Below are 12500 nucleotides of genomic sequence, written 5' to 3' on the forward strand. Positions count from 1 at the left end.
GTGTCTTTTATGTGCCACCCGCACAAGCCAGTCCAGGGGCACTGGCAACGATCTCGCTCGAAAATCCTACAGGAGCCAGTCAGGCGGTACTGGCAACGGCCACGCTCAAAATGGTGCATCTCATGTGCCACCCGCACAAGAACCAGTCCAGGGGCACTGGCAACGATCTTACTTGGCTTGCCGGGTCTTCTCACGCACAGCACATTTCCAAAGGTCTCGGTCAGTAGTCATCGCCTCGGTGAGGCCCAATGTACGAAGGTCTTGCCTCACCACCTCAGCCCAGGTCTTCCTGGGCCTACCTCTTCCACGGGTTCCCTCAACTGTTAGGGTGTGGCACTTTTTCACGCAGCTATCCTCCTCCATTCTCACCACATGTCCATACCAGCGCAATCGTCTCTCTTGCACGCCACAACTGATGCTTCTAATGTTCAGCTTTTCTCTCAAGATACTTACACTCTGACGGGTATTCACATTGACATTACACATCCAACGGAGCATACTGGCTTCATAATAATACTGAACTTATTAGTTGAGTACCTTGTAAATGTAATATAATAATTTTTAACGTCCTGATGGCACAAGGAAGAAAAGAAACAACACAATGTAATCATGTTTGACATAAAATATCATTTACATGTATTCAAATAATAGGGTTTCAAGAAAATTCCCTTGAAATTATGTTGTAATTTGTAAATCTGGATTAATTTACAGGTTGAAAATATGTTGATGGACTCTGATGCTGTGGAAAACCTTATCCTCACTACACCTGGTCTTGCTAATGATACGACAGTTTTAAGTAAGTTATTCTACTTATCTTAAGTCTTTTTATCTCTCACAAATAAACATTGTCATATCGTCATATGTCTACTATGGCTATAGAGGTTGCACTGGTTGTTACAGTTTGAATCAGTTGTTATTTTCAGTTATTTTCCTCCTAAATGAACCTGAAACCACATTCCATTTGGATCATGGTTTCTGTATCTAAATGCCCTTCTAACTAATTACTTCACTGAGTCTCACTAAGTGCATTTATTGCAGCATTGGAATCAAATAGGTTGTCTTGTCTCTGTTGAGACTAAAGAGTTTTCCCTACCTTTCATTGTTACCATTTCTTCATTCATTAACACTAACAAGGTTCTCTTGTCCTCAACTAAATACAGACTAAATGATCCTTTCTTTTTTGTGTTGTCTCTGATTATTCATTCCTTTCTTTCCCACACAACTGGCTGAGTGAAATAGGAAGTGATAGAAGAGAGCTAGGAGTGAAAGAGAGAAAGTTATAGAAGACAACCAGAATGGGAGAGTGATAGAAGAGAGTACATAAAGGTGGGCCAGGTTGGTTAGGTGTGAAAGTGTGATAGAAGAGTGTGAGGGGCAGTGTCATTAAAAAAAAAAAATTGCATAAAAACACCATGACTGTGAAGTAGCTTCTTTGGGATTATTGAAAGAGTGAATAGAAATAACATGGCTAATGGGAGTGATAATAGAGTTGTGGCAGAGGATCAGTGTCAATGATATGGTGATAGAAGAGAGTAATGGAGGAGAGGCAATGATGGTAAGTTACATGATGGTTGAGTAATGGAGGAGAGCAAGAGAGATGCTTGCTAGTAATGAGAGATAGAGGTGGGAACAGAGAAGAGGAGAATGTGTGAGGAAATTATAGATTTTTTTTTTTGTGGGGTGGAGCGATGATTAATAAAATAAAGTGCCAGTCCAGAATGTGGATTAGCAGAATTGTTAAGGTATCAGTCTTGATTTTTTTTTTTTTTTTCTGGTTCTTTGTGTTCTAAATTCTGGGTGATAGACTTAATCTGTTGCTTGGTATAAGCATTCAAGCATCATTACTATTTTTTCCAAATTCTGCTGCATTTTATATTGAATTTTAGTCTGCCAAAGTCATCTTGATCTATAAGTCAACCTACAACCCCCCCCCCTTAAAAAAAAAATTTTTTTTGACAATTTTGGTCTGAAAATTCTACTTTTGCTGGAAAATATGGTGTTCAGTTGAAGTGCAACTTTAAAGATTTTTCCTGATCTCTGAACTGCTGGACTCTTACTCTTTTTAGTCATTTGACTGCGGCCATGCTGGAGCACCACCTTTAGTCGAATCAAATCGACCCCAGGACTTGTTCTTTGTAAGCCTAGTACTTATTCTATCAGTCTCTTTTTGCCGAACCGCTAAGTTACGGGGACCTAAACACACCAGCATCGGTTGTCAAGCGATGTTGGGGGGACAAACACTGATACACAACATATACACACATACATATATATATATACATATATACGACGGGCTTCTTTCAGTTTCCATCTACCAAATCCACTCACAAGTCTTTGGTCGGCCCAAGGCTATAGTAGAAGACACTTGCCCAAGGTGCCACGCAGTGGGACTGAACCCGGAACCATGTGGTTGTTGAGCAAGCTACTTACCACACAGCCACATGCAAATTTTTTGAGGACTTGTGAGATTTTTTTGGGTTTTTTAGGCAATTCCATTTTCCCTGTCCTGATCAATCTAATATTTGTGCCTTATGGCATTCACTACCAGCATATTTATTTGCTTTCCCATACCGTAGTGGAATACTTTGGATTTATTTGGACAGGTTCACAAAACAACTTTGCCTGTCATTTAATTAAAATTTTTATCACCATTACACAACAAATGGATAATTGAATAACCTCTTTTCTTTCACCTTGTCTTTTAGTAATGTTCCAGGATTTGAAACTCTTACTCCAGCTGCATAAAACAAAGCAAATTCGACAGTAAGCAAATTTTGATATTATTTCTGTTATTAAATTCTGAAATCATTATCATCATCATTTAATGTCTGTTGTCCATGCTGGAATGGGTTGGATGGTTTGACCAGAGCTGGCAAGCTGAGGAGCTGCACCAGACTCCAGTCTGATTTGGCATAGTTTCTATGGCTGGATACCTTTCCTAATGCTGACCACTTTACAGAGTGTACGGGGTGCTTTTACGTGGCACCACACAGACACTTTTACATGGTATTGCACAAGCGCTTTTATATGGACTGCCACAAGGGCTTTACACCACCAGCAGGATCAATCTTAACACTTCTGCTGTGGGGTATGGGTCCTCTTGAGTACGGCCAAGCTCTGGGTACTTTGGTGCTTTGTCATCTCACCTGAAAGGTTCATAACTAATTTAATAGGTGTTAATAGCATGATAGTTAATTTCTTTTTTGCAATTATATGGAATCCAAGTGGCCATTACTCAAGTCTGGCTCCTGAAGTAATAAACCTACAAAGATAAATCTTTTTCAGGACAAGTGGGTCATACTTTAGCTCAGTTGTTTTCAGCCAGGCTCCATATGGCCCTTGGGAGTCCATATAAAATTTTGTTGTTAAAAGATACAGAAATAAATTTATTTCTCAAACGCGTGATAATGCTATAAATAGCGTGATCAGGATAAATTATCCATATAATGCAGAAAAATACGTTGCCGGCCAGCCATGAGACTCGAATTCACATCTCTGTGATTTGGCTGGCCGGCAACGTATGTTTCTGCATTATATGGATAATTTATCTTGATCACGCTATTTATAGCATTATCACGCTATTTATAGCATTATCACGCATTTGAGAAATAAATTTTTTTCTGTATCTTACAATACATCACAACGCTTCTTAAAAAAAAAAAAAAAAACTTTGTTTAAAAGTTGAATTTGTTGTTAAAATTTGTGCGATACACAAAATATTTTAATTTTCTTATTTTTTTTATGTACATCAAATAGGGATGGAAATCCATCCAAGTAAAATAGGAATCAAAGGGATCCATAGTCAAAAAATAGTTGAGAGCCACTGCTTTAGATCAAAACTAACCATTTAAATCTTCAGAAATATTCTTTGTAAAATGAAAGCCAGTGATTCAAAATGTTTTATTTTTGAATAAACAACAAATTTGCTGAGGAAAAGAACATTTATAGTTGATAAAAGTAACAGAAAGAGATGTGTCTAATTGTTGGTTGTGCAGTTAGTTGGGAGATTAACTTATACAATTCCATCGTAACCACATCATTGGATCTGTGCTACAGATTCTTACAGCCTGTACGCTTTCCTTTTATTCTTGTTTCAGTCAGTGGACTGTGCTTATGCTAGAACAATGCTTTGAAGGGTTTTTAAACCACTTAGTTTTTTAACATCCGTATTTATTTTATCAATCTTTAGTCGCACCACTAGGTTGTAGGTCATGGAAACACAGTACCCATACTCAAGTGGGGTCAATGCAAAGACATACATGGAGAGATATACAACTCCTCCCTTTCTGCCAGGTCACCACCTTAATAATAATAATGGTGATAATAATAATAATAATAATAATAATAATTTATACTGTACATAGTGGCAATAATTAGCAGAATCATTTGAGTGTCAGGCAAAATACCTTGCAGTAATTAGTTATAACTCTTAACATTTTGAGTTCAAACCCATCTCAAGTCAACCTAACCTGTAATGCTTGATAGAACAATGTACCAATCAAGTACTGGAATCAGTGTAATCAGCTAATCCTTGTTAGTCTGTTTTTGATTACACTCTACCTTTTTTGCACCCATTGATTACACAAGGTACATTGAATAGAATTTCTACTTCTTACTTTTCTGTATATCAAGCACAGCTATTTCTTTATTTACTTATATGTTGTACGTGTGTGTGTGTGTTTCTATATCTATCTCAATTTTTGTCTTTACATGGACACTACTTGAAAAACGGTAGGCTATGTTGCTGTTTCATATATATATTTATATATTTAATAGCATATAAACATTGGGTTGAAAAACCCTTTTGAATAGAAAAAATCAAAGACTATTGTCCCAATATTTACATGCCATTCATCATAGCTAGCTGTATGTAATGTACTTCAAGAACCAAGAGTTCTCTCAAGAGTTTATAAAATTCTCATGACATCTATCTATCTCCCCTACCTTTGGGTAGCGCATTAAGGTTGAGAAATGTTTGCAGGTTGTAGGTAATGTTTTGCTTATGAATTCTTCCAATTGCAAGTTTTCTTTTCAGGTACACGACACTGCTTTTCCTCTTCCCAGGCTACAGGCCCACACCCCCAACACCCATACTGTTAGGATTGGCACTCTCAACGTCGGCACGCTGAAAGGTAGATCTGGTGAAATTGTTGAGATGCTTGAACGGAGATGCGTAGATATGTGCTGCATCCAGGAAGTAAGATGGAGAGGAGGTTCTGCAAGGTTCCTCACAGGCAAAGAACACAGGTACAAGATTTTCTGGGCAGGGAACACTGACGGGGTCGGGGGCGTAGGAATACTTCTAGCGGAGAAATGGGTGGATAAGGTAATCGAGGTCGTTAGAGTAAGTGACAGAGTACTTAAGATCAGACTAGTGCTTCATCATAGATTAGCTACTGTCATCTCAGCCTATGCACCTCAACCTGGGCTACCAGATGGTCTGAAAGACCAATTCTATGACACCCTCCTGCAAACTACCTCGTCGACGAGTGACAGGGACCTTCTCTTTGTGGCTGGAGACTTCAACGGTCATGTCGGACGTCGTGCTGGGGGCTTCCATGGCATACATGGAGGCTATGGCTTCGGTTCCCGCAACGAGGAGGGAACCAGACTGCTGGAGTTCTGTGATGCAACCAATCTTATGGTCTGCAATACCAACTTCAGGAAACCTGCCAGTCACCTAGTCACCTACCGCTCCGGCAGACACTCTAGCCAAATCGACTACATCCTCGCCAGAAATAGGGAAAGAGGGCGGCTTATAAATGCCAAGACCTACCCTGGCGAAGAATGTACCCCACAACATAGATTAGTAGTTAGCGACTTTGGGATCAAGGCAAAATGGGTGCCCAGAATTAGACAGGCTTGGAGAAGAAGGGTGTGGAAGCTTAAAGACCCTGCAAACGGACAGAGACTTAGAGACAAGTTACTTGAAGCATTTAACGAAATAGAAGGGGATATAGCATCATACAACGTGGAAGACAATTGGAGATTTCTGCGGGACAACCTGTTGAAAGCCACCGACCAGATTTGTGGGTGGTGTAAGGTCCCCTCCCAACCCAGAGTAACGTGGTGGTGGAACAAGGAGGTAGACAGGGCTATTAGACAAAAGAAACAAGCTTGGAAGGACTGGAAGAACGGTGGTAGCAGGGAATTGTACCAATGTGCCAGAAGGGAGGCTAGGCGACAGGTTTATTTAGCCAGAGGGGAAGCAGATAAGGAAAGATTTGCCAATGTTCTGCGCCGTGAGGACCAAAGACTCGAGGTATTTCGGGTTGCAAGACAGTGTAGGAGAGAGAATAGTGATGTTGTAGGAGAGAAATGTGTTCGCATGGATGATGGTACGCTTGCATTAAATGAGGATGCAAAGAAAGAGGTCTGGAGATGCCACTACGATAGATTGCTTAATAAAGAGAATGAATGGGAGAAAGAGAGCCTGCCTTATGTCGACCCAATAGAGGGACCAGCTATCCGAGTTGATAGTACCAGGGTAGATAAAGCAATTAAGAGTATGAAGACCGGGAAAGCCCCCGGCCCATCAGGAATCACTGCAGAGATGCTCAAAATATCTGGCAGTGTTGGCTATAGCCTAGTCACCCGTATTACGAACCAGGTGATACACGAAGGAGTCATACCCTATGACTGGTGTAGCAGCATCATAGTCAACTGCTACAAAGGTAAAGGGGACGCTTTAGATACAAATAATTACAGAGGCATCAAGCTGTTAGATCAGGTTATGAAAGTTACAGAGAGGGTCATAGCCCAACTAATTAGGGAGCGAATCAATTTAGATGAGATGCAGTTTGGGTTCGTGCCAGGTAAAAGCACTACTGATGCCTTATTTCTAGTGAGACAGTTGCAAGAGAAATACCTAGCCAAGGATAAACCTCTGTACCTGGCTTTCGTTGACATGGAGAAAGCCTTTGACAGGGTCCCCCGATCCCTTATCTGGTGGTCAATGAGGAAACTTGGGATAGAAGAATGGTTAGTGAGAGCTGTGCGAGCCATGTACAGAGATGCTGCCAGTAAGGTGAGGGTTGGAAATGAGTACAGCAATGAATTCCGGGTAGAGGTAGGGGTCCACCAAGGTTCCGTCCTCAGCCCCCTATTATTTACCATAGTCCTCCAGGCAATCACAGAGGAGTTCAAGACAGGTTGCCCCTGGGAGCTCCTCTATGCTGATGACCTTGCCCTAATTGCGGAGTCACTATCAGAACTAGAGGAGAAGTTTCAGGTGTGGAAGCAAGGTCTAGAATTGAAGGGCCTTAGAGTCAACCTAGCTAAAACCAAAATCCTAATAAGTAGGAAGGTAGATAAAACACAAACCCCTTCAGGTAGATGGCCCTGCTCAGTATGTAGAAAAGGAGTAGGTAGTAACTCTATAAGATGTACCCGGTGCAAGCTATGGACACATAAGAGGTGCAGCAACATCAAAGGCAGGTTAACTAGCAAGTTAGTTTTTGTTTGTGGCAGATTTTCAGGTGCAATAAAGACTGCAAACAAACAGGAAACAACTTCTATCTCATTCCAGGGTGAAAAACTAGAGGTAGTCGATAGCTTCCGCTATCTGGGCGACCAAGTTAGTAGTGGGGGTGGGTGCGCTGAAAGTGTAGCTGCTAGAATAAGAATAGCCTGGGCAAAGTTTAGAGAGCTCTTACCCCTGCTGGCGACAAAGGGACTCTCACTCAGAGTAAAAGGCAGACTGTATGACGCATGCGTACGAACAACCATGCTACATGGCAGTGAAACATGGGCTGTAACTGCTGAGGACATACGTAAGCTCGCAAGGAATGAAGCCAGTATGCTCCGTTGGATGTGTAATGTCAATGTGAATACCCGTCAGAGTGTAAGTATCTTGAGAGAAAAGCTGAACATTAGAAGCATCAGTTGTGGCGTGCAAGAGAGACGATTGCGCTGGTATGGACATGTGGTGAGAATGGAGGAGGATAGCTGCGTGAAAAAGTGCCACACCCTAACAGTTGAGGGAACCCGTGGAAGAGGTAGGCCCAGGAAGACCTGGGCTGAGGTGGTGAGGCAAGACCTTCGTACATTGGGCCTCACCGAGGCGATGACTACGGACCGAGACCTTTGGAAATGGGCTGTGCGTGAGAAGACCCGGCAAGCCAAGTAAGATCGTTGCCAGTGCCCCTGGACTGGTTCTTGTGCGGGTGGCACATGAGATGCACCATTTTGAGCGTGGCCGTTGCCAGTACCGCCTGACTGGCTCCTGTAGGATTTTCGAGCGAGATCGTTGCCAGTGCCCCTGGACTGGCTTGTGCGGGTGGCACATAAAAGACACCATTTCGAGCGTGGCCGTTTTCGTGCGGGTGACACGTAAAAGCACCCACTACACTCTCTGAGTGGTTGGCGTTAGGAAGGGCATCCAGCTGTAGAAACTCTGCCAAATCAGACTGGAGCCTGGTGTTGCCATCCGGTTTCACCAGTCCTCAGTCAAATCGTCCAACCCATGCTAGCATGGAAAGCGGACGTTAAACGATGATGATGATGATGATGATGATATATATATATATATATATATATATATATATATATATATATATATAATGTGTATGTATTTATGTACATAGTGAAGTAGATGTGGTTAATGGAAAACATGAAGGAAGGAATTTCCAGAGGACCAACATCCTGGGGAAGAAGGACTGAGTATGGGGGTTAGTGCAAGACTTGGAAGTGAGTGGATAGATACTATATAGGTGTGAAGATGAGTGAGTGAGAGAGAGAGAGAGACATGTGTGAGTCAAGAATAGCAAAGTGCAGGCAGTGGTATGAAACCAGTAGACTCCAAGGAGTAAAAACCCCTGTAGTAGCAGTAGGAAAAGCAGTGAGAGGAGATGACATATTACTCATTTCGAAACATGTAACTGTTCTGCTATCCTTTCTACTCCACATTGAAATGCTAAATTAAATTGTATTTTTATTTAAATTTTCAGAATAATAGATGAACATCCTGCATTTTATCATGTTGCCCAGTTGATAGCTGCCACTGTCAATGAACAGGGAGCTAAAGCTGGGGAGAGTTTTTTGTCTTCAGGTGAGTGGTTTTCTATTTGGTATTAAAGTCATCTTGAACTGAATTATATCAAAGTCTTTGCTGGTTTTCTATCCAAGTTCAAGAGAATAAAATTATATGTAAAGATAAATTTGTTGCCTGTATCTTTTCTTTCATTTCGAATTTGGGAATTAATATTTGGTTGCGAAGGTAGAGTTGTTGAAATACACACAGCGTAAACTTTCAAATTTCTGAAGTGTAGAACTAATATTGATTTCAAATTTTGGCACAAGGCCAGCAATTTTGGAGGAGGGGATAAGTTGATTACATCATCCTTAGCATTCAACTGACACCTATTTTATTGATTCCGAAAGGATGAAAGACAAAGTTGACCATGGCAGAATTTGAACTCACAACATAATGCTGCTAAGCAATTTGTCCAGCATGCTAACAATTCTACCAGCTCTCCACCTTTTGTAGAAGTAATATTATTAGGTTTTCAGCTCAAATAAAACAGTCTTGAATTTATTGATAAGCTCTATAGCCATGTTGATATATTTCTGCTCCGATAATACTAATGTATATTCTTACATAACTCAATGTATATCCTTTTTTTTTTTCTTCCAGCTGCATACTCTCTTGATCAAATGTCAGATGATGAAGAATCTGCATCACCACTTCACACCCAAGAACAGTCACCCTTACAGGTAAGCATAATACATGAATGTTAAAATAAATGGATATGATGGTGTTGGGGTTTTTTGGGGGGGGTTTTAAAGTTATTTTACTGCTCCTTACCATGCTAAAATGAAAGGCAATGCCTTTTATGTTTTATATTTAAATATTTTATGTTGTTGGAGCAAATGTTTAAAGTAACATAAGACACAACACAGTGGTTATAACAAAGTTTAACATGATGAGTTTAAGTCTTGACAGCACTAATCTCACAGCTGTTATAGCTCAGCAGCCATGCATCAAAAGAATTATCTTAATTATTCCAGCATGGAAAAAAATGATGTTACAATTTGTAATAGTAGTTCTTTATTTATTCTAGTCTTCCATAAAAATACATATTCTTCATTACTTTACAATGTGCTGGGTGCTTTTATGTGGCACTAGCACAAGTGCATTTTATGTGACTCTGATATGAATGCCTTTTACATTGCACCTGCGCAAGTACATTTTACATTGTACTGACACAGGTGCATTTTACATGGCACCGATAAAGCAATTGACCAAAGATTGTATGGTAGTCTTGCAATCACTGGTGTCATTAGAGAGAGAGAGAGAGAGAGATAAGTTTTGCAGGACATTGCTGGAGAGTTAAATAAGAACTCGTTAGTGATTCTATGCTATGAACATTCTGGCATGGATAAACAGAGGTTGTCAGTCCTGTAAAACAAACTTTCATTGATCAGATCTGTATCAACACTGAATGTTGCCTTGCTATGCAGGATTGTGATGGATGATCTAGAAAATGTGATCAAGTTGGACAAATTCAAGCAAGCTCAACCAGAGAAATAACACTGTTAAACATCAAATGCACCTTAAAATTCACAAATGTTTTTGCTAAATGCTGAAGTCAGCATTTTCTATGAGGATAATGTGGGAAGGAAAGGACTCTGCTAAGCCAACTTCTCAATACACTAGTGAATAATTAAAGCCTTTAGACTTTGTGTTATGACTAAATTATCCTCATCATCAATATCATTTAATGTCCATTTTTCGATGTTAGCAATGATTGGATAGTTTGACAGGATCTGATAAGCTACAGGCATTTCTTTACTGCCCACAAGGGGCTACACACAGAGGGGACAAACAAGGACAGACAAAGGATTAAGTCGATTATATCGACCCCAGTGCGTAACTGGTACTTATTTAATCGACCCCGAAAGGATGAAAGGCAAAGTCGACCTTGGCGGAATTTGAACTCAGAACGTAACGGCAGACGAAATACCACTAAGCATTTCACCCGGCTTGCTAACGTTTCTGTCAGCTCGCCGCCTTAAGACGAAATACCGCTAAGCCCCAATGTTAGCTTTGGTATGGCTCCTACTGCTGAGTGTCCTTCCTAACACCAACCACTTTACAGGTGTACTAGAAGCTTTTATATTTTTTTTTTTAGTTTGTGATGCTGATACTGAGCTCATCAAGTAACTTGCAAAACCAAGTAAAATAAAGAAAACTGGTTATAAAATTCATAAAAGTAATAAAACTCTTGTCTAGAGTGGTAAATTTGGTGTTGATGGTATTGATCTAAGCTAGATTTTTACTGTATTAGCTAAATATCTATCTCTGAATTGCATCTTAACAAAATTATTTTTGCTCTTCATTCCTTCATTACTAAAAAGAAAAGAAAATCAGTGGTTCTTAATGCAGTTCCTCTTTTATTTTAATTTAGCTTGATGGAAGCTCTATTCAGGGTATAACAGCTTCACAGCTTGCTGCAGCTCTTGCTGCTGCCAGTGTACCAGCAGGTTTTTCTGACCCATCAACATCAGGAGCTCGAATGTCTGTAAGTAATGAAACTTCACATCAATTTCTAAAAATATAATAGGATAAGCATAGCACAGCAAGATCAAACAATGTTTATTTGTTTATTTTAGTAAGCATTTCTTAAGTATCTGATATTTTCCCCTTATTTAATTTTGTAATACATTATAGAGAAAGAATGGTTGATATATAAATCCACATATTTTTATAATTGTTAGCAATTGCATTTCTAAAGCTTTCTCTGCTTTTAAATAGTTTGTAAGAAAGAGTGCATCTAGAATGGATTTAGTCTGACCAGTGTGCATGTAGCTCAGTAGAGGAAGACATTAGTGCTGTTCATTAAAATATAAAAGTTTTGAGTTCAATTCCTCTCTGGGATTATCATATTTGGTTCCAAGACAATTGCAGATCAAACTGTAATCATAGTGTAAATTTAAACAAATTTGTTAATCATTAAATGTGTTACTGTTAATATATGCTGTGGCCGTATTCACAGAGCATTGCTAGGGATCTCTTCTAATGGGAATTTTTATTATCAAATAATTTTACCCCATGTTTTGTAAACAGCAGAAATACTGTACAATTGACCAGTATTGTGTTTTGATTTGCAAGGATTCATTCAAATTCTACCAGAAAAATAGTTTCCATACAACTGAGTTGCTATTTGTATTTAGTCTTCAAATAATATCCTAAAGTGCCTGGAAATGTGCAACATGCTTTCACACACACACACACACACATATATCATTCTGTATGTTGTGACTGATAATGTTCTTTTCTTACTATATCTCTGTTGAATTAATTTCAAAAGTAAATAATGGGTGAAGCGTGGCTGTGTGATAAGAAGTTTGCTTCCGCACCAAATGGTTTTGAGTTCAGTCCCATTGCATGGCATCTTGAGTAAGTGTGTTCTACTGTAGTCTCGGCCCGACAAAAGACTTGTGAATGGATTTGGCAGGCAAAAACTAAAAAAAGCCCATTATATATATTTAGAATAATA

The 12500-nt window shown here is 39.7% G+C and overlaps 1 protein-coding gene across 2 annotated transcripts in view; it reads left to right on the forward strand.

Moving 5' to 3' along the window:
* LOC106879586 (ubiquitin-like protein 7) overlaps positions 1–12500 on the forward strand; it is a 25789-nt gene that overhangs the window by 4851 nt on the left and 8438 nt on the right. For both annotated transcript variants that reach the window (XM_089363714.1, XM_014929222.3), the window contains exons 4-8: positions 712–796; positions 2706–2763; positions 8949–9049; positions 9635–9714; positions 11409–11522. In XM_089363714.1, the coding sequence (XP_089219840.1) occupies positions 712–796; positions 2706–2763; positions 8949–9049; positions 9635–9714; positions 11409–11522 (438 nt within the window). The remainder of the gene's footprint in view (positions 1–711; positions 797–2705; positions 2764–8948; positions 9050–9634; positions 9715–11408; positions 11523–12500) is intronic.

The sequence above is a fragment of the Octopus bimaculoides genome, chromosome 15 (genome assembly GCF_046866305.1).
Source record: "Octopus bimaculoides isolate indiv1 chromosome 15, ASM4686630v1, whole genome shotgun sequence".
In the NCBI taxonomy this organism is placed as follows: domain Eukaryota; kingdom Metazoa; phylum Mollusca; class Cephalopoda; order Octopoda; family Octopodidae; genus Octopus; species Octopus bimaculoides.